Source organism: Rhizoctonia solani, chromosome 2, assembly GCF_016906535.1.
Source record: "Rhizoctonia solani chromosome 2, complete sequence".
NCBI classification, from domain to species: domain Eukaryota; kingdom Fungi; phylum Basidiomycota; class Agaricomycetes; order Cantharellales; family Ceratobasidiaceae; genus Rhizoctonia; species Rhizoctonia solani.
This window is the reverse complement of record NC_057371.1, coordinates 1,781,021-1,803,363: the sequence shown is the minus strand read 5'-3', so window position 1 is coordinate 1,803,363 and position 22,343 is coordinate 1,781,021. Positions and strand designations below refer to the sequence as shown.

Here is a 22,343-nt window from a genome sequence, read left to right as displayed (position 1 = left end):
CCAGTAGTTCCAAGAGCCTAGATCCCAATGAAAAAACGTGGGCAAGAAACGTGGATATGAGCTATGCAAGCTATTAATTTACAGAGACAGCAGCGAAATAAAGTTGCGCTGAAATTTGTGGCGGTGGTCGAGCGCTTCGGGGTCGATTAGTTTGTATTGGCTTAGGGGGGATTGTTTGGCCGCATCGCCACGGATTGCAACTTGCATTCGACGTCGACTCTCTCGATGGGAGACTCTGCTCGCCACTCGCGCTCCAGCATTGCTGTGTGGTCTGAAAAGGATGTGCAGGAATGGATGAAGGACCTGGGATATCCCCAGTATAGCGAGCAGATTGAGCGTAAGTAATGTATACTGTGCTGAGCGTAGCTGATCTGCGCACAGAGCACCGTATATCAGGCTATATTCTCAGCCTCATGGACCATGAGCACCTCAAGGATATTGGAATAAAATCCGTGGGGCAGCGATTGGCGATTCTCAAGGCAGTTTACCAGCTCAAGGTCGCGCATGACATCCCTCTCGAACCTGATGGATACATCCCCCCTTGTGAGTTTTTTGTCTGAAATTCGCAATTTCCGCTCATTTTTTCGCGTCAGCCGAGGTAGTCGATGAGCTCGCCAATGAGGGAATTACGATTCAAAAGCTATGGGTGATGATGGGAGAGCAAAGTGCGTACGCCAGTGATTGCATCATACCTATTCTGATATTTGCCAGACGAACGCATACGAAGACTTGAGTCTGAGAACCAGCGATTGCAAGACACGATGCAAGTGTATGGAGGAACTCGCCACTGTCTCACGGGCACATCTCCAGGTGCGATCGATTGCCGGCGTGTCCATGAGTGGCTCACAGGAGCAGACCGGAGAAATGTCTTTGCGAAAACAACCCTCGTTCCGCTGGGCTCCTCAAGGCCGCCCCGCCCAGTCGCCCACAAGGCCGACGCCGGAGCCAGTTCAGGAGTCGCCGCGGCATTCACCTCGCATCTCCGAGGCTGACCCTGTGGTATGCACACCTCCCTCATTGTCTACCCTGACACTCACATTTCCAAAATGGTCTAGACACCCTCCGCCAAGCAGCCGAAACCTCAGCCATCGCTTGGGGATATTTCTCTTGCTAGCTCAACTCTTGCAAGCTCATCCGTTCATGCCGAGAGGCCCCAGGGTTTAACGCGGAACCCAAGCTCTCAGTCTATAACCGCCAACATCGCCAACCCTGGTGTCAATGGTGGGAAGGACAGCAAACCACCATCCAGAGATGGCGAACAAAACCCTTACAAGAGTTTCAAAGTTACCCTCGATGACCCCTGTTGGAAGGTTCTCCCTGCCGCCCTCAAGAAGTACCGAATCAGCGATGACTGGCAAAACTATGCCATGTTCATCTGTTACGGAAATACAGGTGCGTGCTTAATTGTTCTCACGAACAAGGCAACTCAAACGATCTGTAGATCGATGCCTTAGTTATGACGAGAAGCCTTTACTTCTTTTCCAGCGACTCAAAGATGCCAACAAAAACCCGGTCTTTACCCTGCGCCACATTAAAGACATCCGTTCTCCCATTGCTGTTGCTCAACAAAAGCAGGCTGCTCGCTCTGCTCAGCGCCGAGATTCTCCTGATGGCGCGACCGGCTCAAGTTTGCGTGTCGATAACCGGGTTGCCTCGCCTAACATGCCTGCCTACTCCCGAAATACAAGGCTACACCTGCCGCCGGTACTTCAACCCATTAGCGCTCGAGCAATTGCTGCTACTGCCAACGCAGCTGCAACACCACCTCTTACTACTGCAAGCGCGCCTGCGCCCCATTGGCCTGAGACCGATGCTGATCGTCCAAGAACAGGTGGTGATGTAAGCGCCACTCCACAGCTGGAGGGCAGAGAGGGTGTGGTTTACTCGCAGACCAAGACGTACGCAATTGCAATTTACCCATACTTGGCCGAACTGGATGACGAATTTGATGTTTCTGTGTACGTCTCATTTATTGCTTTTTTGTCCCGATCCTAACCTGATCGTTTTTTTAGACACGACGCGTTTATTATAATTGGACGTGCTAAAGGTTGGTGGGTTGTTCAACGCGACCCGACGGGGATGGGCGTGCAGGATGACACCGCCAAAACCTCATGGGTCCCTGCTGGATGTTTGTTGGAGACCTCGGTACCTCCTGCTCTCGCAGTCTCGGAAGCGACAAGGCAACGCATCACTGACTATGGTGCGACGGACTACCGACCTATTCTGCCTATGCACCTTGCTTCGACTAGTTTTTCGGGTATTGCATTGAGGCCTTATAGCGTCAAGGGCGACGAAGAACTCGAGGTCCAAAGGGATGAGTATGTAAGGGTGTTCAAACGGTACAACCATTGGTCATATGTGAGTCCTTCTAGTATATGATCGCTCCTACCCCTAAACTCGTGAATTTCTAGGCTGTCAAAGAAAGCAATGGCGAACGTGGATGGGTTCCTTCTTGGTATATTGGAAAAGTTGCCAATGCATCCCCTGCAACACCCAACACGTCTGCATTGACCAGTACCAGCAATGCATATGACGGCATGCCAGACACCGCCAATGACCGATTGCACGTCAATGGCCACCACGCCACGTCGCCTCTTACTTCTCCTGCATTTGTTACAGCCACCGCTGGACGTGCATAATCCTACCTACAGAGACTGCCACATAATGATAATTACCTCTGGTCGGACTCTTTGTTTCTTGTCCAAGCACTTGCACTCTCGTTTGATTTCCCTGGTCTACAACGGTGTTGATTTCTTTCTGTCTTTATTCGTTTGTTGTCTTGCTCAAGTTTAGCTCTCCCTTGCACTCTCATCTATGTACTCAATCATATCATGTTCCATTGCGTGTTTTGTCTCAGCAGCGATGTTCGATGCTACAACTATACCGCGTTGCACGTGGTTGTATATTCAATTTTTTTGCCCGGTTTCGCTGCTGTTCCGTATGTTCTGTTGTTTTAAACGGTCCGAATATCGTGCTTATGTGAAGCAGTGGGTACATGGCAAGCGTACCTGAGCTCATGGGTCGAGAACCACATATGTATCCATGTACTGATTCATTCAATCTATATAAAATTAAGAGTAAGGGCAAGTGAATCATCACGCACACACCGCGTGTTTTGGTATCCAAACTCTAAACGGTTGGGTGGCAATGGGTGACATAACTGGAGCATGCGTTAATACCAGTACTTATCTGTGTCAGTCGCTAAATCCTCCTAGCTCCGATGAGCTTGAACTCACTTGAAGCTGTCTGCTTCTTCCCGGTTACTCTGACCCCTCGATATCACCAATAACACTACCTCCGGCTCGACAAGAAATAAAGCCATCTCGCTACAATTGAACTGAGTAGCTACAGAAACATCCTCGTATGGATCATCTGTTTTGTAGAAGGTAATGAATTCGCATCAAGGTAAGTAGGTATTAAGTTGTATGCGGCGAGATCAAGATGTTTTAACTCCTTTGAGTTGGGAGATTTTTGCCTTTTGGCGATATGTATATGTATATAGATTGCTTTCATACTACTCATGAATGAATGCTGAATGTACATACTTCCACATACAATATTTATTAACTCGCTGAAGCACGTAGTTTGGGCGGCTGTGCTTGAAATTAGCGATTTTTAATCGAATTATCTGTGTGGCAATTGTGGTCTGTGCACATGCATAGCCACCCGCACATGTCTATAAATTGTACTCAACTCTCTTTCGAACCAATATTGCTATCAAATCTCTGTAGTCAAAATTCTGCAACTTTTTTCTCGGCCAAGTCTAGCCCCATGCCTCGTCTGAAAACCAGAATGATCTGGAGTGTGTTAATAGTAGCTACTTGGGTTGAGGTTGCTCTTGCTTACAGCATTAACGCTACTATCTATGATACCAATACTGCTCATGTCACCTACTCGGATACACCCATCGCCTGTAAGCGTTGGGTAAACAGCTGGTTGTTCTGGAAGGTTTGCGATTCGTGGGTGGAACCCTGGGCACCCAGCACCTACCACTTGCAAGGCAAAGTATCCACTTTGCACTCTAGCTTGAACCACCAAACTGCATCATTAAGTGTTGATTTCAAAGGTACAGTGACTAATATACCCTCTATTATCAGTGCTGACCGATGTCGTAACAAGGAACCGACGTCTGGGTGTATGGTCCTCCATTGAGCCAATTAACTAAACTCCAACCCGATTACAAAATTTGCTTATACGAAAATTATCCCTTCTCACCGAAGCCTGAGTGCTATCAAGTCAATATTATTAGGGCCTATTATGCTAGCAAAGATGAAAACAAACCTGTTGTTGTGTTTGCTCGCGGACGACTTCAGCATCGTCAACATCGAATCGAGATTTCGGTCGCTGACCCTACAAATGATCTCCAAGCCTATGACGGGATTAAATTTTCTCATGTGGTGTATACAACTAAACGTCCTACACATTGGTGAGCTCTTGCATGGGTACTAGCTGAGTGACTTATTTCTAAATACACATCGATAGGCCAGTAGAGGAGGATCGATGGCGATACGCGGAGGTTGTGATGCACGATACACATCCTTTGCTTTCCTACTTTCCTCCAACCACTTCGGATCCATTGGCTAAAACGCCCGCGTGGTTGGCAAAGGTGCATACCGCTGATGATGGGACTGTTACCTCCTGGCACGAGCTTAGATCTCATAACGAAGGGGGGCAAGATCATCTACGCGTTGTGACCAAAATAAAAGGTAATCATATTATCTTTCTATTCTTCGCGCCAGAATAATAACTGTTACGTGGTCAGCCGGAGCTGTAGCTGTCTACGGCGCACCCAGTGCGTATGTAGAACAGAACAGATATGATCTTGGTTTTATATGCGTCCAACTGGATTTAGGATTATGCGAAGTGGTGGATCTCAAAACAATCTATGCGAATCACCAGCAAAAGTACCGCGTAAAGCGTGAACCCGTTCTGCTATGGCGGAGTGACGTTCTGGATTCGTCCCGGGAAACACTTATTTCTATTCGTCAAGTCAAGGCATCAACTGGGACTGGGACTGTTTTCCCTTTCAAATCAATAAACTATTTCGAAGCGCAAGAATATGCACAGTATGATTGCTTCATTTCTTCTAGCGTCTTTCTTTTATTGACTGGGTGCTAGTCCTGTACCACGGGTTGCAATCGGCAAGTTGGAGAACATAACAATTACGAATGATGATCGATCCATTTCATACAATCCTACTCAATTGTGCGACAAGCGTGTTAGTAGATGTGACCCTTGGACTCATTCGTGGATTCGGAGGGAAGTGGGCCCGCTTGGAAGTAAATCATCATTCCAAAGTACTATATGGAATCATCGGGCTGAGATGGATCCTCACATTATACTGAGCTTCAAAGGTGAGTACCCAATCCTTGCATCTGTTTATATTTACTAATGACGTATTATTAGGCTCCGCACTCTACTTGTACGGCGCTCCCAATGCCTATGCAGCGCGACCCCTTGCATCACAGCATGTTTGCATCAATAACATGTGTCGCGTGATTGATGTCGAGCAGGCATATCTTCATTCTCTGCGGGATACCGAGTCAACGAGCATTACAACAGCACAAAAGCCAAACAGCGTCCAGGGTGATACTGCATCCCTGTCGATACCACACCCTGAGCTTGAGCCTGTACTGATATGGAGTATAACTGGCTTGGACGATAAGATCCTGCACACCTTCCGACTAGCACTTGCCTCTATACCTGTTCCACTCAATGCCGAAATGACGTTTGCGAAGATATTGTATACAGAAGTCAGCTATCGGTATGGAAAAGAGCGGCCGGATCCTCCAGCTCCTAAACCAGATCACGCATACACGGGTCCACCACAGCCGCCCTACGCCATCAAGTGGAATCCTCTTGACCACAAGGCGCCGCCGCCTTTTTCGATAAATCCCTCGCCACCCCAAGGGTCCCTATCCCCATTATTACTTACTATCATTGTGCTTGTGGTACTATACGTTTGTTTGAGTTTAGGCCTTGGTCTTTGGCGTCATAAAGGGGATGAGACCCAGCCACTTCTGTCAAGTTCTCCCCCACACAGAGATCCTACACCTTCGTATTCTTATGAAACACCACGGGTACGTCTACCTCGTAGTCCTTCTACAGATGCTTTGAACGCTGCGGACGACCTTCCTGCGTACTCGTCAACGACATCTACTACTTCGGGTCAGCGGCGTTAAGTGAAGTACGGGCGCGCCAGTAGCGAGTACATTGCAAAACCCTCTTTAAATTTGAATAATCCATATTCTTGGTGTATTCCGATCAAAAAATGACAAATGCTGCTTCATCTTGGATTGAATAGTTTCGTGTGTAAGGCGCTATGGCTTCCCATACAATTAGCTTGCTCAGGTGGGTGTGACGCGACAAATTCAAAGTTGTTATATGATAGCCCAGGACTCATACAGCGCCAGAGCTTTCGAGAATATAGGTTCGATGTCCTTCTTATAGTCCAAAGTCTTTAGCTCCATCTGTTGCTCAGGTGGTTGCATATATCCAATAATTTCGGACTAAGCGACGAGCGACTATAATCAGGGATAGAAGTAAAATCAAGCCCAAATAAACAACCCACAGTCTGGGGCGTTTGTTTACTCCACGACTCAACCCACGATATATCTAACTCATCCAGAAGACAAACGAACGTGTTAATACTCAACTCAGTCATGGAAAAAAGCGACTTATCCAAGGGCCCGATGATATGCGAACCGATGGATCGCCGGGATACTGCCCAGTATGTCCAACACGGTCAACGCCGCGCGGTCGCTGGCAAACTATGGCTAGCTGCATCGACCTTGGTGGCTGGCTGGCATCTCCACCGCTTTGCATGCAAGCCCTCGATGCACATGGTGCGTCACTATTGTTTTTATCTCATTTCGAGCTATACTTAGCCACCGCAGTCCCCCATTCCTCACACGGACAACATCGAGTGGTCTAGCTGCGGAGACAACTACGAGTGCGGCCGGCTCTTGTGAGTGTGACTAAGCATTCCTTTATATGGTCTAATCATGAGCGCAGGGTACCTCTGGACTATCATAATGAATCACTAGGACACGCCGATCTTGCTGTTGGTCGATACTTGGCTAAGAATAAGACGTCCCGACTCGGCTCCCTCTTTATTAACCCAGTAAGTTCTTCAGGCTGGCTTGTCAAGTTACTCTTGGCTTAATACTTGTCCGGTTACTTTGCGGATAGGGCGGACCGGGTGGTTCGGGCATGTCTTTTCTCTATAGAGCAGGTCCAGCTCTTGCCACGCTCCTAGACGATCGGTGTACGTTCGTGAAGCGCTTCCTTAAGCATCTGTGCTGAATCTTTTAAACAGACGATATCGTATCTTGGGACCCTCGTGGCATCAATGGAACAACGTGAGTTATGGGTCTTTCTGCCAAATGAAAAAGCACCAACACACTCTATTGCTGTTATCAGCCCTGGAGTCGACTGTTTTGCATCGCAAACGGATCAGGTATGTTTGACACATCTATAATATAGTATGTATATATTTACCCATGTCGCTCGAAGGACATCGCATTCAGTCACACATACCAAGATGTTGGATTTGAAGCAAGGAATCTGTCAGACCCAGTGGATCGTGCTGTCTACGCACAACAGGTTCGTAAAGCCGATGCCGAAAACGCAGTGATTGCACAGTTGTGCTTGAATCGTACGGGGGAGGGACTGCGCCACGTTGGTACCGCAACAGTCGTACGCGATTTGGAATTACTCTCCCGCGTCATCGAAGGACCAGAGAAGCTGGTTAACTTCTGGGGCTTCAGTTATGGGACTGTAGTCGGTGAGTAACATAGAATGGCCTTTTGGCACGAGGTACTGAATTTCATCTCCAGGGTCGTAAGTCCTAGGTCTGGGCTCGATAATATCTTTCTAACCCTCTCACCGCAAAGATATTTTGTCAATATGTTCCCTGAGCGTGTGGGGAATGTTACCATTGATGGCGTTGTGGTATGCTTTATCTCTATGGTAGCACTGCGCTTTTTACCAATATTGTCCAGGACCCGATTTTATGGGCAACAACAGGTGCCTACGAATGGGGAAAATGTGAGTAATCTATTTACCTCTATCAGCCGCTACTGACCAGACACTAGGGGATCTTGTCGATACCGAACGGGCTTACACTAATTTCCTCGACGCATGTGCTGAGGTGAGTGCGGGTTTGGATCGCTCGATTAGCGTTCTGATCATGAACAAGGCCGGCCCCGAGCGATGTGCTCTCAACACAAACGAGAGGTCAACCGCCCAGGCTATTCGGAAAGCTGTTGAAAAGTTCATCGATGATCTTTATGAGCGTCCCCTGCCTGTCCCCCATGGAGAGCAACCGTATATTCTTACTTCCGGCATGGTTCGCAGTAAGCAACAAGCCTCCTATTGTGATTCCCCGTGCTATGCTCACTTGTGGAACTAGATCTCTTGTTCATCAACATGTACCGCCCTCGTGGTTGGCCTGCGCTAGCAGAGCAAATTGCCGCCGGTATCAATGGCGATGGTGCACCCATTACGAACGCGGTACTCAACACTATCGAGAGAAACTCTACAAAGAAAGCGCAGACTGCCATGGCTATCGAGGCTGTAACATGCGTTGATGGACCAGAACTTTATGATGTTGACCCCCACAAGGCCGTCGAGGCCATAATTGAGGAAAACGTGCAGACATATGGACAGGTCTCGACTCATTTTGCGGGTGTTGAGGTGAGCATCATTTATCCATGTCATCCAGTAGCCGAGGTAGGTACTTATATTTTAACATCACAAGGTTTCAATGTGCCATCATTGGAAGACGCGAGAGGCCGAGCGATTTGTGGGTCCTTTTAACCATACGACGCTCGCCAACGATATCCTAGTTATTGGTAACACAGCTGACGTACGGCTAAACCCCCTCGTGAATTGTTCTACGCTGATCATTTGTATGTAGCCAATCACTCCGGTTGTAAATGCTCGCACGGTCAACAGGCTGCTCCCTCAATCTCGTCTCATCGTCCAGGATGGCAGTGGTGTAAGTGCTTGACTCTAGCCTTCCAAAACAGTAGATTGACGCATACAACTAGCATTGCTCCCTTGCAATGGCAAGCACTTGTACTGCCAAGGCCATTCGTGGCTATTTCCTCGACGGTGTTCTACCGCCGAACGGCATCGTGTGTGATACCATCGAACGCTTGTTCCCAGAGAAATCTGCACCTGCCGAAGCAAAGGCCTGGCTGAACTCGGAAGCGAGTTTCTCTGAGGCTGATACTCGCCTTGCAGAGGTTGTAAGGGACCTTGGAATGGCGATGGAGCCATTTGTTGGATTGCACAAGAAGCCAAAGTCACTTCTTTGAGCGACTGAGTCGTAGTATACTATCAAGATGACCTGTATAATAGTTTGTTTACGCCAAATCTGATGAGTCTCGTTAACGGTATGGACTATATGTCAAGTGGTATGCAAAGTCTGGCAAGTAACTTCTGGGGATAGTGTATTACCGCAAGATGCTAGTTGAAAGCTCCAGAGGGGGATATCGATATGAGATCGCTCTAGAGCCAAGCATATACCGTTCTTATTAAGCCAAGATTCAAAGTTGTTATAACATATAGAATCTGAATGTCCTCAGTTTTATCATATTGGTCGCACCGACCAGATTTAAACGCAGCAACCAAATAGCATTTGTTCTAATAAGTACTGATCATGATTTCACTAAATGATACATATTTGACCATGGAGACCATCTAAGCTTGTATTAATGATGTTAAAGTGCGTCGAATAAACCCGAAAAAAGAGGCATGAGAAACCGAGACGCCTAATGGACCACGACCTTGGGCCCCGCCTTTCCTTCTGCCGCTTCTTCGTCAAGGGGGGACTTTGCGGAGCGTTGGAAGAACACCGCAACTCCAATGATCTCGAGCCCGACCCAGGCAAGCAAGAACCAAAGAGCCGCAGAGCGTCCCTCGAATCCGGTGGAACCCTCCTTCCCAACGTTCCGTACGTCTACCGAGGCTTGGATAGAAGTGGTCGCAGAGGTGCCTATAGCACTTCCGAGTTGAAGGGCTGCGTTGAAAACAGCGCCAACTGTGCCGGCATACCGGGATGGAGTAGTGCGGAAGATATTGATACTAAAATAAACATGAGCATGTACTCTACTGCTTCATTGGGGATGGACTTACTTGGTGAGAACAAAGGCGATTGAAGTGCCAGCAGTACCGATGATGAATGCCGGGAAATCGAGTGGCCAGTAACGGTCATGAGGGCGATCAGAAAATGGAAGCAAGATGGTTGCAATGAATGCTGCCGTTAAACCACCCAAGATCATCCACTTGGGCTGGCCGATGCGAGCAATGCGTCCAGCGTTGACCATGATAGGACCGGCAACGATTCCAAGAGGCAAGCTGAAAGGTTACAGAGTCAGGAGCGGTACGAATCTGAGTAGCACAATTAACTTACAACTTGACTCCAGCGATGATGCTCGACCAGTGCAGATGATCTTGCCAATATGCCGAAAAGGTGAGGTAGATTTGAACCCACCAGAAATATGGCATGAGGGCAACTCCAAAGAGAACAGCGAAGTTCTTGTAGAACCACAGCTTTGGAGGTCTGTTGTGCAAATATATTAGTCTTTGCATTGTTATAGCTGGTGAGTGGCACTCACAATGCTGCACTATCCTCATCGATACGGGCTTCCCAGAAGAAGAATGCTACGGCAAGTGCTACTGCGACAAACAGTGGAGCCAGAACTCCAGCTGCCCTCCAGCCCTCAACTGATCCACTTGTGAGCGCATATACGAACAGAATAACCGCACTGTGAGGAGGAACACGCCAACGAAGTCAAAGGTCGACTTCTTATTCTCTTTGTTCTGCGCGGTCTTGGGAATCAAAATGATGCAAATGACTGAAATGGGGACAGCGATAATGGCAATGAGCCAAAAGATCCACCTCCATGAAGTGTATTCACAAGAACGGCACCAACAATGGTTCCAAGTACTGCGTATTGTTTGTGAGCATTCAGTTTGGTTAAACCTATAAATGTACTTACCATTTCCGATGGCTCCCATGGCGCCAAACAAGCCAATCGCTCGACTTTGTTCCTGAGGATCCGGGAACAGTTGGATGATCAGGTTGAGGGAAGAGGGAATGGTAAGCGATGCACCAATTCCCTGTAGAGCTCGCAGGACTAACAACGGAATCTTATCGTTGATGAAACCTCCACCAAGCGAAATAAGTCCGAAGAACGCAGTGCCCAAGATGAAAACAGGTTTGGGGTTGTATACGTCAGAAATACGTCCACTCTAAGGCACATACATTACCATCAGCTCCAAAATCCGAAACGTGTAGATAAGACGAAATACGTACAATGAGCAAGAACGAGGCGAATGTTGCCTGATATGCGGCAAAAAGCCAGACGGAGTCGCTCTCAGTCAGACCAACTTGATGCGAAATGGCTGGGATAGCTGGGAACATGGCCGAGTTGTTCATGGTATCAAGAAATTGACCCAGACAGAAGACTGCGAGCAACGCATACTTTCGGAGGGCTTTGGTGTTTGCGAGCTCAGTGACTTCAGCCTCTTCGATAATAGACTTTTCCTTCTCGTTTATGGGATCTACCACAAGGGTAGGTGCAGGAGTGAGTTCGATGCCTTTAGGAGTCTCCATTGTTGCGAGAGGGGGAATGAAGGGTAGGTATGCTGCCACACTACTCTCACCATCAGGTTTTATATTGCTCTGTAAGAATGACTTGGTTTGACGTGCCGTCCGTCATGTTACTAATTTTCGCCGGCCAACACATGCTGAATGAGAAGAAATGGTGGGGATGAGGGTGGAGGTACCTTAGAAGCTCATTAATATCGGAAACGTTAATCATCAAGAGTCAAGCCCGGTAGTTTTGTAAGCACGTAATTGGAAATAGCGCGGAGTATTATTAGTGTATCTAGATCAAATGACTAAGTCGAGACTCCTTGAAACGGGCAGAAGGGCCAGAACACCGAACGAATGCAGGTAGGAAAAAAATCCTCATGAATAACAACCAGGACACCTGTCTAAAATACAAAAATTCCTGTAAGACAAGATAATAATTACTAGAGACCCTCGAAGAAACTGAGATCAGATGCGGAAAGTCCTCCTTTGCTGGGTGCGGTAGTGGTTGGTTTTGAGGTTTGAGCGAAAGATGGCGTTGGAACGGACACGTTTTTAGGAGGCGAGGATCCGAAATCGAAGAGATCTATTTGAGGTTGAGGCAGGGGGTTTGGAGGAGGTGCGATAACAGGGGCGGATGTCGCCGTAAACGAAGCATTGGTCATGGAAGAATTCGAGCGACCAGGTGGGGGTAGAAGCGGAGGTAGTGCAACAGGTGGAGTGCCAACCCGTTGAATGTTTGTACTTGTACGCACAAACACCGGCGTTCCCGTTTTGGGCGGAGGTAAAGGTGGGGGTGGTGAGCTGAACGTGATGGGAGGAGGCGATGTGATGCTCGAGATCGTAACGGGAGGGGAACTGATCGTCAGAGGGGGAGGGGAGCTAATGTTCGATGCTTGTACAGAAACAGGGGCCGAGGACTCGAAATCACCAAAGTCATCAAAAGACACCCTCGATTGAGCTTGGTCAGAGAGCCCGGAAGTGCTGACACAAAGTCATCAAATGGATCCACTTCCATGAGCGATGGAGCAGCCATGGAGCCAGGTGGTGGAGGGAGCGCAGGTATAGGCGGCGAATCCAGGGAAGGTACATCTGCGTGGAATGCCTGTTGTGGGCGACCCGAGAACGAAGTCTGTCGAAGATGGGATCCTTTCCCACCTACGATAGTTGAAATGTCCGCGATGGAGGGAAGGCGGGGAGTATGACTACGCGAGCCTGGAGCTGAGCTGACGGGTGTAGTAAGCTTAGGAGTGAGAGATGCTCTGTGAGGCGCTGGAAGAGATGGATTACTCGAATGGCCATTGGATGATCCACCGAATATATCCCATAGATCATCCACTCCGGCAGAGTGACCCTCGGGGACACTGGCAAGGGGCGATGGAGAACCACTAGAGGGCCCTGTCATCCTCGGAGGAGGTGCGAGTGCGGGTACATTTTTCGGTAGAGGTTTGCTCCTTAGCATGGCTTCAAGTGCGTCAATTTCAGTGGCCCCGCCAAGCAGACTTTTCTCCGTTGTCTCTGGCACAGAATCGGCTAAAAACTCGAGATCCTCCGCAGAGAGTGACACAGATTCCGATGCAGCAAGACGCGAGCGTTCAGACTCGGCTAGATTCGACCTCGAAAATCGCTTGAAAAACCTGGATACGCCTGACGATGCTGGAGGTGGGGTTGGTGATTCAACTGGTTGAGGTTGAGTGGAAGCTGAAGAAGTTTCCACTGCAGAAGTTTCGATTGGTTTTGTGCTATTCGTGGCCTCGCCTAATGACGAGGTGGATGGGGATGTCAAGGGAACGGGCGTATTAGAACGCGAGCCCTGACCCACGCTTGATTTATCAGTGCTACCTCGCGCTCGTGCCCAAAAGCCTGAAAAACGACCTGTAGGCGTTGCGGGTGTCGGCGAAGGTGTCGAGGAAACAACGGTTGTAGTTGAAGTAGTGGTGACTGGTGCCGGGATTGGAGCAGATTTTGGCTTTGATTCAGACTTTTTTTCATCGTGGGCCCACGCCCAACCGACACCGACCACGCCATCGCCAAAGTCGAGAGAAGATTTAGAAATGCTCACGCTAGGTTTAGACGAAAAGCGGTGTACTGCTTGAATTGAGCGAGCCGATGTCAAATGCGCGAATGGGCTGAGTTGAGAAACAGCTGAAACGCGAGTTGCCTTGAGTGCTGCTCGTTCACGGGAGTGGATTTGTAAAGAGTTGTAAGGAGGTAACGGGGCAAGAACAGGCGGCGGAGAAGATAGGGTCGTAGCTAACATAGGAAGCCGGTATAGTTTGCGTAGTATTTGCCTCGATAAATGACAATCTCGATTTAAGCTTCACCTCTGGTTTGCTTTTTCACTCACAGTTCGGAAATTTCCTCTATCGGCGATCGCCAATCAGTGGTTGGCTCACTACGGGGCAATGGCGCATCAGGGTATATTTCTGATACCACTGACTCCCAGTTGGTCAAGTAACCAGAAAGCACTTCAGGAGGCTTTAAAGGAATGAGGCAAAGAGTCTATGTATATAGTGATCTGTACTTACAACTCTACGATCTCTTCTTTCTTTCTTTATTCGCGCCTGTTCCCACTCGTCTAACGGTTTCTCTTGTTTCTCCTGCTTGGGCTCCCAATTTGAGCCCCATGCATCTCCATCCGCTACTGGTTCAGCTTCCACCTGCGAAGAGTCGTGTATTGTGGTGGGGAAGGTAAGATCGCCAGCAGCAGGGCTCCAGGGATCTTCCTCCGGGTTTGTAGTTACACGCAACTGGGACTCATCTCCTGTTCTAAATCCACCAAAGTTGTCGTCCAGGTCGGGTTGAGGGGGAGATGGCTGAACAACAACCTCAGTAACACGTGGTGTGACAGGTGGTTCCTGAGCTGGTTCGTCGGTTGAGAACCTATGTACAGGCGACGAGGAACGGGAGTCGGTTGTCGTCGTGTGGCTTTCTGGTGGGGGAGAAGTCGGAAGAGGACTGTGTGGAATATCCGCTTGATGATCTACTGAAGACAAGTAGACTTCTTGCTCAAGCTATTGAGACCGTCACATTGTTAAGACATATACTCAGCAGAACTTTATGAATTCCACACCTCTGGTTCCGACTCCTCCTTGGGTTCAAGGACAACAACAGACTCAGTATAAGATTCAACGGGTTGAGGCGCTTGATTGTCGTACTCTAGGCTATCTCCCCAGCCGCCTTCGGAATCGTTCAAGTTGACATTCGTCGTACTAGCACCCCAGGGAGATGCTCCCCATCCATCAGAAAGTCCAGGAGTCGGTACAGCTTTAGCCGGCCATTTAGGGGTAAGGTTAGGTGAGACAGAATCTTTGGTCGTAGTTGCTTTCGTATCGGTCGTTGAGCCCCATGCGTTGCCCCAGAGTTCGTCATCCATCGTGGTAAGGTCCGAGTCGCTTTGGGATTTCCATTTCCAAAACCGTTACGTTACTGGTGCCCTGTTTGTGCGTTACACCTTGATCTCCTCACTTCACACCGCCAACCACTTGGTAAATCAACCAGGTAAATTAACCAGGTATGTATATAGCTGCTAGTATAGCAAAATTTATCTGATTCAATGCTTTGAAGGATGCCTTTAAAACAGACGTCTACCCCGTATCCTCTCCTCGACGCTGACCCTCAATTTGGCCGTGTGGTTCGTTATTTCCGGCCTAGCGATTATGCTGTCTGGGCTGGGGCAACTGCTGCTGCACCAGCGGCTCTTCTTACCTATGGTGCGCAGCAACTTGTATATCTTATCTAAATCTTCTTAAATTTATCGCATTTACAGAGCGCATCGACCCCTCACGACACAACTTGCGCCCTGCCCTCAAAATGATTACTTTCGTTGGCGCGGTAGGAGGCTTCTTGTTGGCGTATCAGAGGTCTTCTTGTGAGTCTTGCATATATCTGGTATACAACCAATTCATTCAATGTTCCTGTGACAGTGCGGTTCTGGGGATGGTCAGAAAACGCTCGTGAGGAACAACTTGATTACAAGGAGCTTTCTGCACGTGCCGCTGCTGGAAAGCCGCTATATGGTGAGCATATCTGCACGATTGTTATTATTTCTCTTTGCCCATCACTCCATACGCCCAGGCGAGTCGGACATGCCTCCGTTCATCCAAGGAGCGGCACACCGTAACTCAGCATTCAGCCAGCTGAAGTTTGGTACGTGATTCAATACAATACGCATTTCGTAACTCTAAAAAAACTGCCTCCCTATCACTTATTATCAGCTGCGATCCCATGGTATGGCTACTATACAAATCTGAGAATATACTCCCACTCACTTTCTGGTTCAGGTTCAACTTTGTGTCGCACCCTCATCATGGGACTGATCCTGAGAAATATAAGGCCAAGGAATAGAGAGAAGACTAAGCAGTACTCACACCGGCCCATGTACACATTCCCTTTGAATACATCCATCAATTTGGCAAAGCATCTCTCCCATGAAAAGATCTTGGACGATATAAATGAGCCGGAGAAACAAACATGCATATAGAGCTCTTGAATCGGGACCTTCTATGGTATACGGCTCGAACATTCGACAGATAGATGTACTGGCCTCCAATCGGGCTCCCTGTTTTACATTCGACGTCTGAACTTCGATCAGTCAATGTGGCTGTGCTATGTAGATTACCAACGTAAGGAATTTGATCTTAAATTTCTAGTCTCCTCCACCACATCCTTATTCACACCATGAGAAAGCAGCTGGACAACAGAATACCAATACTTATTAACAACAATGTAAAGAGGAACCACCGCTCTTTCATAGTATTAGTTGGAGACAAAGGCAGAGACCAAGTGAGTGCACAAAAGAACAAAGCGAATGAATGAGCTATAGTTTGTTTTATAGGTTGTAAACCTTCACTTTCTATTGTCCCAGGCCCGGGTGTCTGCTCGGCCTTCGGTATTGTGGTGCTACAAGAAGGATTTGGGATTCACAAGGTATGCCCTGATGTGTGATAGCACTATACAAAGCTCATGTGGTCGCAGTCACCGCAAGAAACGTGAAGCCAAGATTAAGAGAGATGTAAAGCGAGGGATACGAGAAGCAAACGAACAGGACCCATTCGAAATATTTGTAACGGTTACCGATATTCGATACACGCAAGTGTTTTCACTAAGTGCTCGGCAGAAGCTAACCTGATATTAGGTACTACAAGGAGTCCCACAAGGTTCTCGGTAACACCTACGGAATGTGCGTTCTGCAAGACTTTGAAGCTATTACACCGAATCTTCTCGCTCGCACGATCGAAACCGTCGAGGGAGGAGGACTGGTGGTGCTTCTCCTGAAGACGATGTCCTCGCTAAAGCAATTGTACACCATGTCCATGGTACGCATGGCCTCATTCCTTGATCTTCACCCCTAGTTAATTTGTGTGCCCAGGACGTTCATGCCCGATACCGCACCTCATCACACGATTCAGTTGTTGCCCGATTTAACGAGCGCTTCATATTGTCCCTGGCATCATGCGATGATTGCCTCGTTCTCGATGACGAGTTGAACGTTCTACCTATCTCACGAGGGAAAGATATTGAACCTATTGATGAGGCTGAAGAAAGAGGAAAGGGCAAGCAAATTGAGGATGAGCTGACAGAGCTCAAAGAAAGTTTGGCCGATACCAAACCTATAGGTGAACTGGTCAAGCTTGCGAAAACAACGGATCAGGTGGGTATCCGATCTAGATTGGTAGGGCAGTGTTTATATTAATTCATGACGTTTTAGGCCAAGGCGCTCTTGACGTTTGTAGAAGCCATCGCCGAGAAGACACTATCGTCGACTGTGGCGCTTACTGCAGCTCGTGGACGAGGCAAATCAGCCGCACTAGGAATGGCGATCGCGGCCTCGCTGGCGCATGGCTACTCGAATATATTCGTTACTAGCCCTAGCCCGGAGAATTTAAAGACACTGTTTGATTTCATCTTTAAAGGGATGGATGCGCTGGGATATGAAGAGCACCTGGACTATGATATTGTTCAGAGCACCAACCCAGATTTCAACAAGGCGATTGTTAGGGTTAACGTGTTTAGGGAACATCGTCAGACAATTCAAGTGAGTACTACGGGTCGGCTACCGGGCATGCTCTAACTTGGATCAGTACATACAACCCCAAGATGCCCACGTCTTGGGGCAAGCGGAGTTGGTCATCATTGATGAGGCCGCTGCTATTCCCTTGCCATTAGTCCGAAATCTGCTCGGTCCCTATTTGGTGTTCATGGCATCGACAATCAACGGATACGAAGGTACGGGCAGATCGCTTTCTCTGAAGCTTATTCAACAGCTTCGAGAGAGTACACGCCCAGTCATTGCCAAAAGCAACGATGACTCCCTCGCTCCTGCATCCAATTCCAAAAAGAGTGCGGCATCTGGCAGCTCGGGTATCAAGGCGAGAACACTGCGGGAGATCAAGCTTGAGACTCCTATCCGATATGGAAGTGGGGACAAGGTTGAGAAGTGGCTGCACTCGGTACTGTGCCTCGATGCAACTGTCGTGTCCCGGGGGATCAGCGGCTCGGGCTGTCCGCACCCTTCGCAGTGCGAATTATTCTACGTAAACAGAGATACACTCTTCAGCTACAATCCAGCATCCGAGGTTTTCCTTCAACGCATGATGGCATTATTTGTCTCCAGCCATTACAAGAATTCCCCAAACGATCTGCAACTCATGAGCGATGCGCCAGCCCATCACCTTTTCGTCCTCCTCCCGCCACTCAGGGACGACGAGAGCACACTCCCGGACCCACTAGTCGTACTCCAGGTTGCACTAGAAGGCAATATATCCAAACAAGCTATTCTAGAGAGCCTCAGCCGTGGATTACGCTCTGGTGGTGACCTGATACCATGGATAATATCCCAGCAGGTAAGCAACCTCCCCCCATCGGTCGCCTTGCTTTGAATTGAATTTGTTGTACAGTTCCAAGATAACAACTTTGCAGAGCTTTCAGGCGCCCGAATCGTGAGGATTGCGACACATCCTGATTATGCGAGCGTGAGTAGTTGGTTCCAGGCTGCTCCAGCTCAACACTTATTGTTCAACAGATGGGTTACGGCAGCCGGGCGCTCAAGGCTCTCGAGTCATTTTATAATGGCGAACTATTCAATCTCGACGAAGCCCCGGAGGAAACGCAAGAAGAAGACTATCGCCCGACCATCGATCCGGTAAATTGACTGCATACATTCAATTTCGATTCACGCTAACGCATACATCCCACAAGAATGCCACACTTCTCACCGACAAGGTTGCCGTCCGCTCTGCTACTCAAATGCCACCGCTCCTTCAACGTCTGTCTCAACGCAAGCCCGAAGTACTTGACTATGTTGGCGTCTCTTATGGTTTGTCGCCGCAACTACTCAGATTCTGGAAACGTGCGGGATACTGCCCGCTTTATCTCCGTCAAACGACGAGTGACCTGACGGGAGAGAATACGTGTGTAATGGTCAAGAATTTAGGAGATGTGTTGGAGGGTGAAGAGCATTGGATAGGAGCGTTTGCTCAAGGTAGGCTTCCGAGTCTGTCGAGACAAGGCCGAGGCTAAAACCGGAATATAGATTTCAGGAGACGGTTCCTGACGCTCCTTTCGTTCCAATTTAGAGAATTTGGATCAGCTTCTGCGTTGAGTATCCTGGAGGCTATAGCCAACACTGAACAAAAGTCGGGTCGAGCAGCTCCAGGCAAGTTGTCTGATTTACACCTGCCTAGCCGGTCTAACATTGGGGAACAGAGATTGGCCTGACGGAACTAAACTTCCTCCTTACCCCGTTCGATCTCAAACGACTCGAGGCATATTCAAATAGCCTAATCGACTACCACGTCGTGCTTGATCTTCTTCCTACACTCGCGACGTTGTATTTTGGGAAGAGACTTGGACCAGACGTGAAGCTCAATGCGATCCAGAGTTCGATCATGCTCTCGCTAGGACTGCAACGCAAGGTGATTGAACAAGTCGAGGCAAGTCCAATTCTACATGCCTAAAAAATATGTGACTAATTAACAAGTGTAATAGAGTGAGTTGGACATACCTGTCAACCAAGCACTCGCGCTCTTTGTCAAAGCCATCCGAAAGATCTGCGCACGTCTGCAAAACCTGCACAAGGAATCCCTTGGAGCAGATATTCCTTCCCAGCCGTCCCAGCCACCCGCCAAAGCGGACGGAACGGACTGGAAGCCGCTAGCTCAGACGGTTGAAGAAGAGCTCCAAGAGGCTGGGAACGAGGTTACACGCGAGCTCAAGGCCAAGCAGCGAGAAATGATCGATGCGCTTGATTTGTCCAAGTGAGAGCAAATCCTTGGGGTGATATTCCCATGGCTAAGTGTGTGGGTGCTGATATTTCCTTTTGGTAGGTATGCAATTGATCATACGTCTGCTGACTGGGTCCAGGCTGAAGCGCATGTGGCCAAGCTCGCGGATCCTAACCGGAAAAAGGACGTGTCGACTGTTGTTTCTCTCAAATCCTCTGCCCAGGCTGGAGCGAAGAAACGGGCGGGGGACGAGGCGACGGACCAGCAGCAGGCGCCGAAAAAAAAGAATCGACGATCGACGAATAAAGGATCTAAAAAATAGACATTATATTGTCTTGGTTCTTTTTTGTTACTTATTTTGTTTGCTGTACTTGTAATTAGGCTCAAAACGATCAAATGTATGCGGATCTTTTTGTTTGCCTTGGTGGATAAGAGTTCACATAATGTCATGGAGAAAAAGTGGCATGCTAGTGCTACGCATAGTACAAAAAGCAAAAGAGAACCAAGCCCAATCGATGTCTCGTTTACTTGAGAGGGATGCTGTGCAGGAATTAGTACACAGTCACACGTTAAACCGCGAGTATAGACGTACAATCGGGAAGCTAAAAAATCATTTATTAATGAGTGGCGCCTTGGAAAAGGGCAAGAAATACGTACAGTGAGTCGCACCGATACCCGGACGACCGTGCTTGACGGGCTTGTACGAGATCGAGACTGCCAAACAAAAAAGCGCATACATCAGACTCCTTTCACCAAGCAAGCCAAGCCAAACTCACACTCGGCAAGGTAGTGGCCAGTCATCTCGGGCTTGATCTCCACAGAGTTGAAGACCTACACGATCCCCCAAATCAAAAATTAAATCCAACGCCATTCATTCCGGGTGAATGTGACGCACCTTGCCGTTGTAAATGCCGACAACGGAGCCAATCATCTCGGGCACGATGATCATGTCTCGCAAGTGCGTCTTGACACTGCGGGCTTTTCGTTGGGAGGAGCCTCCTTCTTGGCTTTACGGAGCTTCTTGATGAGGCCCATCGGACGGCGCTTGAGACCGCGTTGGAACCGGCGTCGGGCACGGGCATGGACGAGCTAAGAACCCATTGGATTAGATTGGTTATTATGCGTGGGTGCGTGTATTATTACCTCGACAAACTGGGTTCATAAGATTAGTAAATTAACATAGGGAACTTCAGTAACACATCGACTCACGTCCTCATTGCTCAGGTCAAGGAGCTTCTCGAGCTCGACGCCGCGGTACGAGAACGTGCGGAAGCTGCGGCGCTTCTTGAGGTCAGCGGCGAGTTGGGGGTCGGTCACCTCGTTATCGGACTACCAGCGATAAACGACCATCAGCACTCCTTTCTCAATCTCAATTTTTGCGAATTTATTTACCATTTTGCTCAAGGGGTCGGCTCTCTGCGTCGTCGATCGTGTGTTGTGTGGTGTCGGGAGGGGACCCGGATCGGATAGATTTGGATCCGGTACGCCACGCGTAGATGGAGCTGTATAGGACCTTGTGAGTGGATGGAAGGGCGGATGGGTATATGATTGTCGCCGGGTGCAAATTTGGGTCATCCTTTTCGTGTATCAACGTCAGAATCCTCAAGTCTTCCCAGTGGGATTAAATTGTGGGTCTCCTTTTCGTAGATGCAAAAGGCAGTTAGACTTATGGGTTGGTTGCGGTGGTAGTGATTTGTGGCTGCCGTTTTATATTTCTCAATTTAAACCAAGGTATGTTCCTGAATTCTCCAATGTGCGAGACGAGGATTTGGACTTATTAGGGGGAAATAGATGCGTTACATTGCTGCCTACCTCCTCCTCCAGATTGGCGGAAACGCCTCGCCTGGAGCCAACGATATCAAGAAGGTTCTTGAGGCCGGCGCTGTCGATGTCGACGAAGACCGCCTGAGCAAGCTCTTGAGCGAGCTCGAGGGCAAGGACGTCAATGCCGTGAGTCAGAGGAATATTATAAAATGATATATACATTGATTTACGGGAATTAGTTGATTGCCGAGGGATCGTCCAAGCTTGCGTCCGTCCCGTCGGGTGGCGCTGTGGCTTCTGGTGGAGCTGCCCCCGCTGCTGCTGCGGGTGGAGCTGCACCTGCAGAGGAGAAGAAGGAAGAGAAGAAGGAAGAGGAAAAGGTTTGTCCTAGGAATTACACCTGGTCATATTCAATTACTGATTTATCCTGCAGGAGGAATCCGACGACGACATGGGCTTCGGTCTGTTCGACTAGAGGCATATTTGTATTCATTGATGTATGATGGGTGTATTCGTTACATGATGAAAACAAAAAAAATGTGTTGGATAATCATTGATTGGTGGTATTAATTAGTGGGATCGGAAGCGAAGACCCTGGGGCTATTGGTTCCGTGTGTTGCCATGTGCGGTGATGTCCGCGGAGGTAAAAGGCGATAGAGATAAGAGAAGCCAGATGGGAGAGATGCCGTAAAAGGGGGGGCGTCGAGTGGAGATTGGGATGCCGGCGGCGGGGATGCGGCTAGCTGGCA

The 22,343-nt window shown here is 48.7% G+C and overlaps 9 protein-coding genes across 9 annotated transcripts; 6 read left to right on the top strand and 3 right to left on the bottom strand.

The window, feature by feature from the left end:
• Window positions 1–225: 225 nt before the first annotated feature.
• Window positions 226–2,639, top strand: RhiXN_05202 (VTS1 RNA-binding family SAM domain protein; the record flags this gene model as incomplete). The annotated part of the gene is made up of 9 exons (XM_043325018.1): window positions 226–337; window positions 382–543; window positions 594–665; window positions 712–767; window positions 811–999; window positions 1,056–1,392; window positions 1,442–1,958; window positions 2,013–2,358; window positions 2,412–2,639. 9 exons carry the CDS (start codon window positions 226–228, stop codon window positions 2,637–2,639), a joined length of 2,019 nt encoding a protein of 672 aa, XP_043177437.1.
• A 1,132-nt stretch (window positions 2,640–3,771) lies between these two features.
• RhiXN_05201 (alpha/beta hydrolase family protein) lies at window positions 3,772–6,182 on the top strand (the record flags this gene model as incomplete). The annotated part of the gene is made up of 7 exons (XM_043325017.1): window positions 3,772–4,066; window positions 4,120–4,426; window positions 4,483–4,706; window positions 4,763–4,792; window positions 4,853–5,066; window positions 5,119–5,354; window positions 5,407–6,182. The coding sequence occupies 7 exons, from the start codon at window positions 3,772–3,774 to the stop codon at window positions 6,180–6,182; spliced, it is 2,082 nt and encodes a 693-aa protein (XP_043177436.1).
• Window positions 6,183–6,662: 480 nt separating this feature from the next.
• On the top strand, window positions 6,663–9,323 carry RhiXN_05200 (Abhydrolase domain-containing protein; the record flags this gene model as incomplete). Its single annotated transcript, XM_043325016.1, has 15 exons — window positions 6,663–6,845; window positions 6,897–6,967; window positions 7,015–7,123; window positions 7,192–7,267; window positions 7,319–7,361; window positions 7,423–7,459; window positions 7,516–7,790; window positions 7,839–7,953; window positions 8,004–8,049; window positions 8,097–8,152; window positions 8,201–8,357; window positions 8,414–8,697; window positions 8,762–8,869; window positions 8,921–9,001; window positions 9,054–9,323. 15 exons carry the CDS (start codon window positions 6,663–6,665, stop codon window positions 9,321–9,323), a joined length of 1,911 nt encoding a protein of 636 aa, XP_043177435.1.
• Window positions 9,324–9,779: 456 nt separating this feature from the next.
• RhiXN_05199 (major facilitator superfamily transporter) lies at window positions 9,780–11,626 on the bottom strand (the record flags this gene model as incomplete). Its single annotated transcript, XM_043325015.1, has 8 exons — window positions 9,780–10,092; window positions 10,144–10,365; window positions 10,421–10,570; window positions 10,626–10,686; window positions 10,764–10,865; window positions 10,910–10,957; window positions 11,010–11,262; window positions 11,327–11,626. 8 exons carry the CDS (start codon window positions 11,624–11,626, stop codon window positions 9,780–9,782), a joined length of 1,449 nt encoding a protein of 482 aa, XP_043177434.1.
• A 422-nt stretch (window positions 11,627–12,048) lies between these two features.
• On the bottom strand, window positions 12,049–14,981 carry RhiXN_05198 (major facilitator superfamily transporter; the record flags this gene model as incomplete). The annotated part of the gene is made up of 6 exons (XM_043325014.1): window positions 12,049–12,556; window positions 12,595–13,896; window positions 13,953–14,000; window positions 14,046–14,083; window positions 14,134–14,619; window positions 14,679–14,981. The coding sequence occupies 6 exons, from the start codon at window positions 14,979–14,981 to the stop codon at window positions 12,049–12,051; spliced, it is 2,685 nt and encodes an 894-aa protein (XP_043177433.1).
• A 192-nt stretch (window positions 14,982–15,173) lies between these two features.
• RhiXN_05197 (NADH-ubiquinone oxidoreductase complex i, 21 kDa subunit domain-containing protein) lies at window positions 15,174–15,952 on the top strand (the record flags this gene model as incomplete). Its single annotated transcript, XM_043325013.1, has 6 exons — window positions 15,174–15,318; window positions 15,375–15,476; window positions 15,532–15,624; window positions 15,683–15,754; window positions 15,823–15,835; window positions 15,889–15,952. The coding sequence occupies 6 exons, from the start codon at window positions 15,174–15,176 to the stop codon at window positions 15,950–15,952; spliced, it is 489 nt and encodes a 162-aa protein (XP_043177432.1).
• Window positions 15,953–16,285: 333 nt separating this feature from the next.
• RhiXN_05196 (GNAT family acetyltransferase) lies at window positions 16,286–20,152 on the top strand (the record flags this gene model as incomplete). Its single annotated transcript, XM_043325012.1, has 14 exons — window positions 16,286–16,390; window positions 16,443–16,534; window positions 16,583–16,702; window positions 16,743–16,923; window positions 16,977–17,258; window positions 17,316–17,642; window positions 17,689–18,450; window positions 18,505–18,579; window positions 18,630–18,749; window positions 18,806–19,088; window positions 19,140–19,247; window positions 19,313–19,521; window positions 19,595–19,863; window positions 19,933–20,152. 14 exons carry the CDS (start codon window positions 16,286–16,288, stop codon window positions 20,150–20,152), a joined length of 3,153 nt encoding a protein of 1,050 aa, XP_043177431.1.
• Window positions 20,153–20,354: 202 nt separating this feature from the next.
• Window positions 20,355–21,405, bottom strand: RhiXN_05195 (ribosomal protein S19; the record flags this gene model as incomplete). Its single annotated transcript, XM_043325011.1, has 9 exons — window positions 20,355–20,370; window positions 20,423–20,432; window positions 20,488–20,544; window positions 20,607–20,661; window positions 20,726–20,761; window positions 20,803–20,919; window positions 20,974–20,982; window positions 21,040–21,159; window positions 21,223–21,405. The coding sequence occupies 9 exons, from the start codon at window positions 21,403–21,405 to the stop codon at window positions 20,355–20,357; spliced, it is 603 nt and encodes a 200-aa protein (XP_043177430.1).
• A 216-nt stretch (window positions 21,406–21,621) lies between these two features.
• Window positions 21,622–22,069, top strand: RhiXN_05194 (60s Acidic ribosomal protein; the record flags this gene model as incomplete). Its single annotated transcript, XM_043325010.1, has 3 exons — window positions 21,622–21,780; window positions 21,834–21,974; window positions 22,028–22,069. The coding sequence occupies 3 exons, from the start codon at window positions 21,622–21,624 to the stop codon at window positions 22,067–22,069; spliced, it is 342 nt and encodes a 113-aa protein (XP_043177429.1).
• Between the last annotated feature and the right edge of the window lie 274 nt (window positions 22,070–22,343).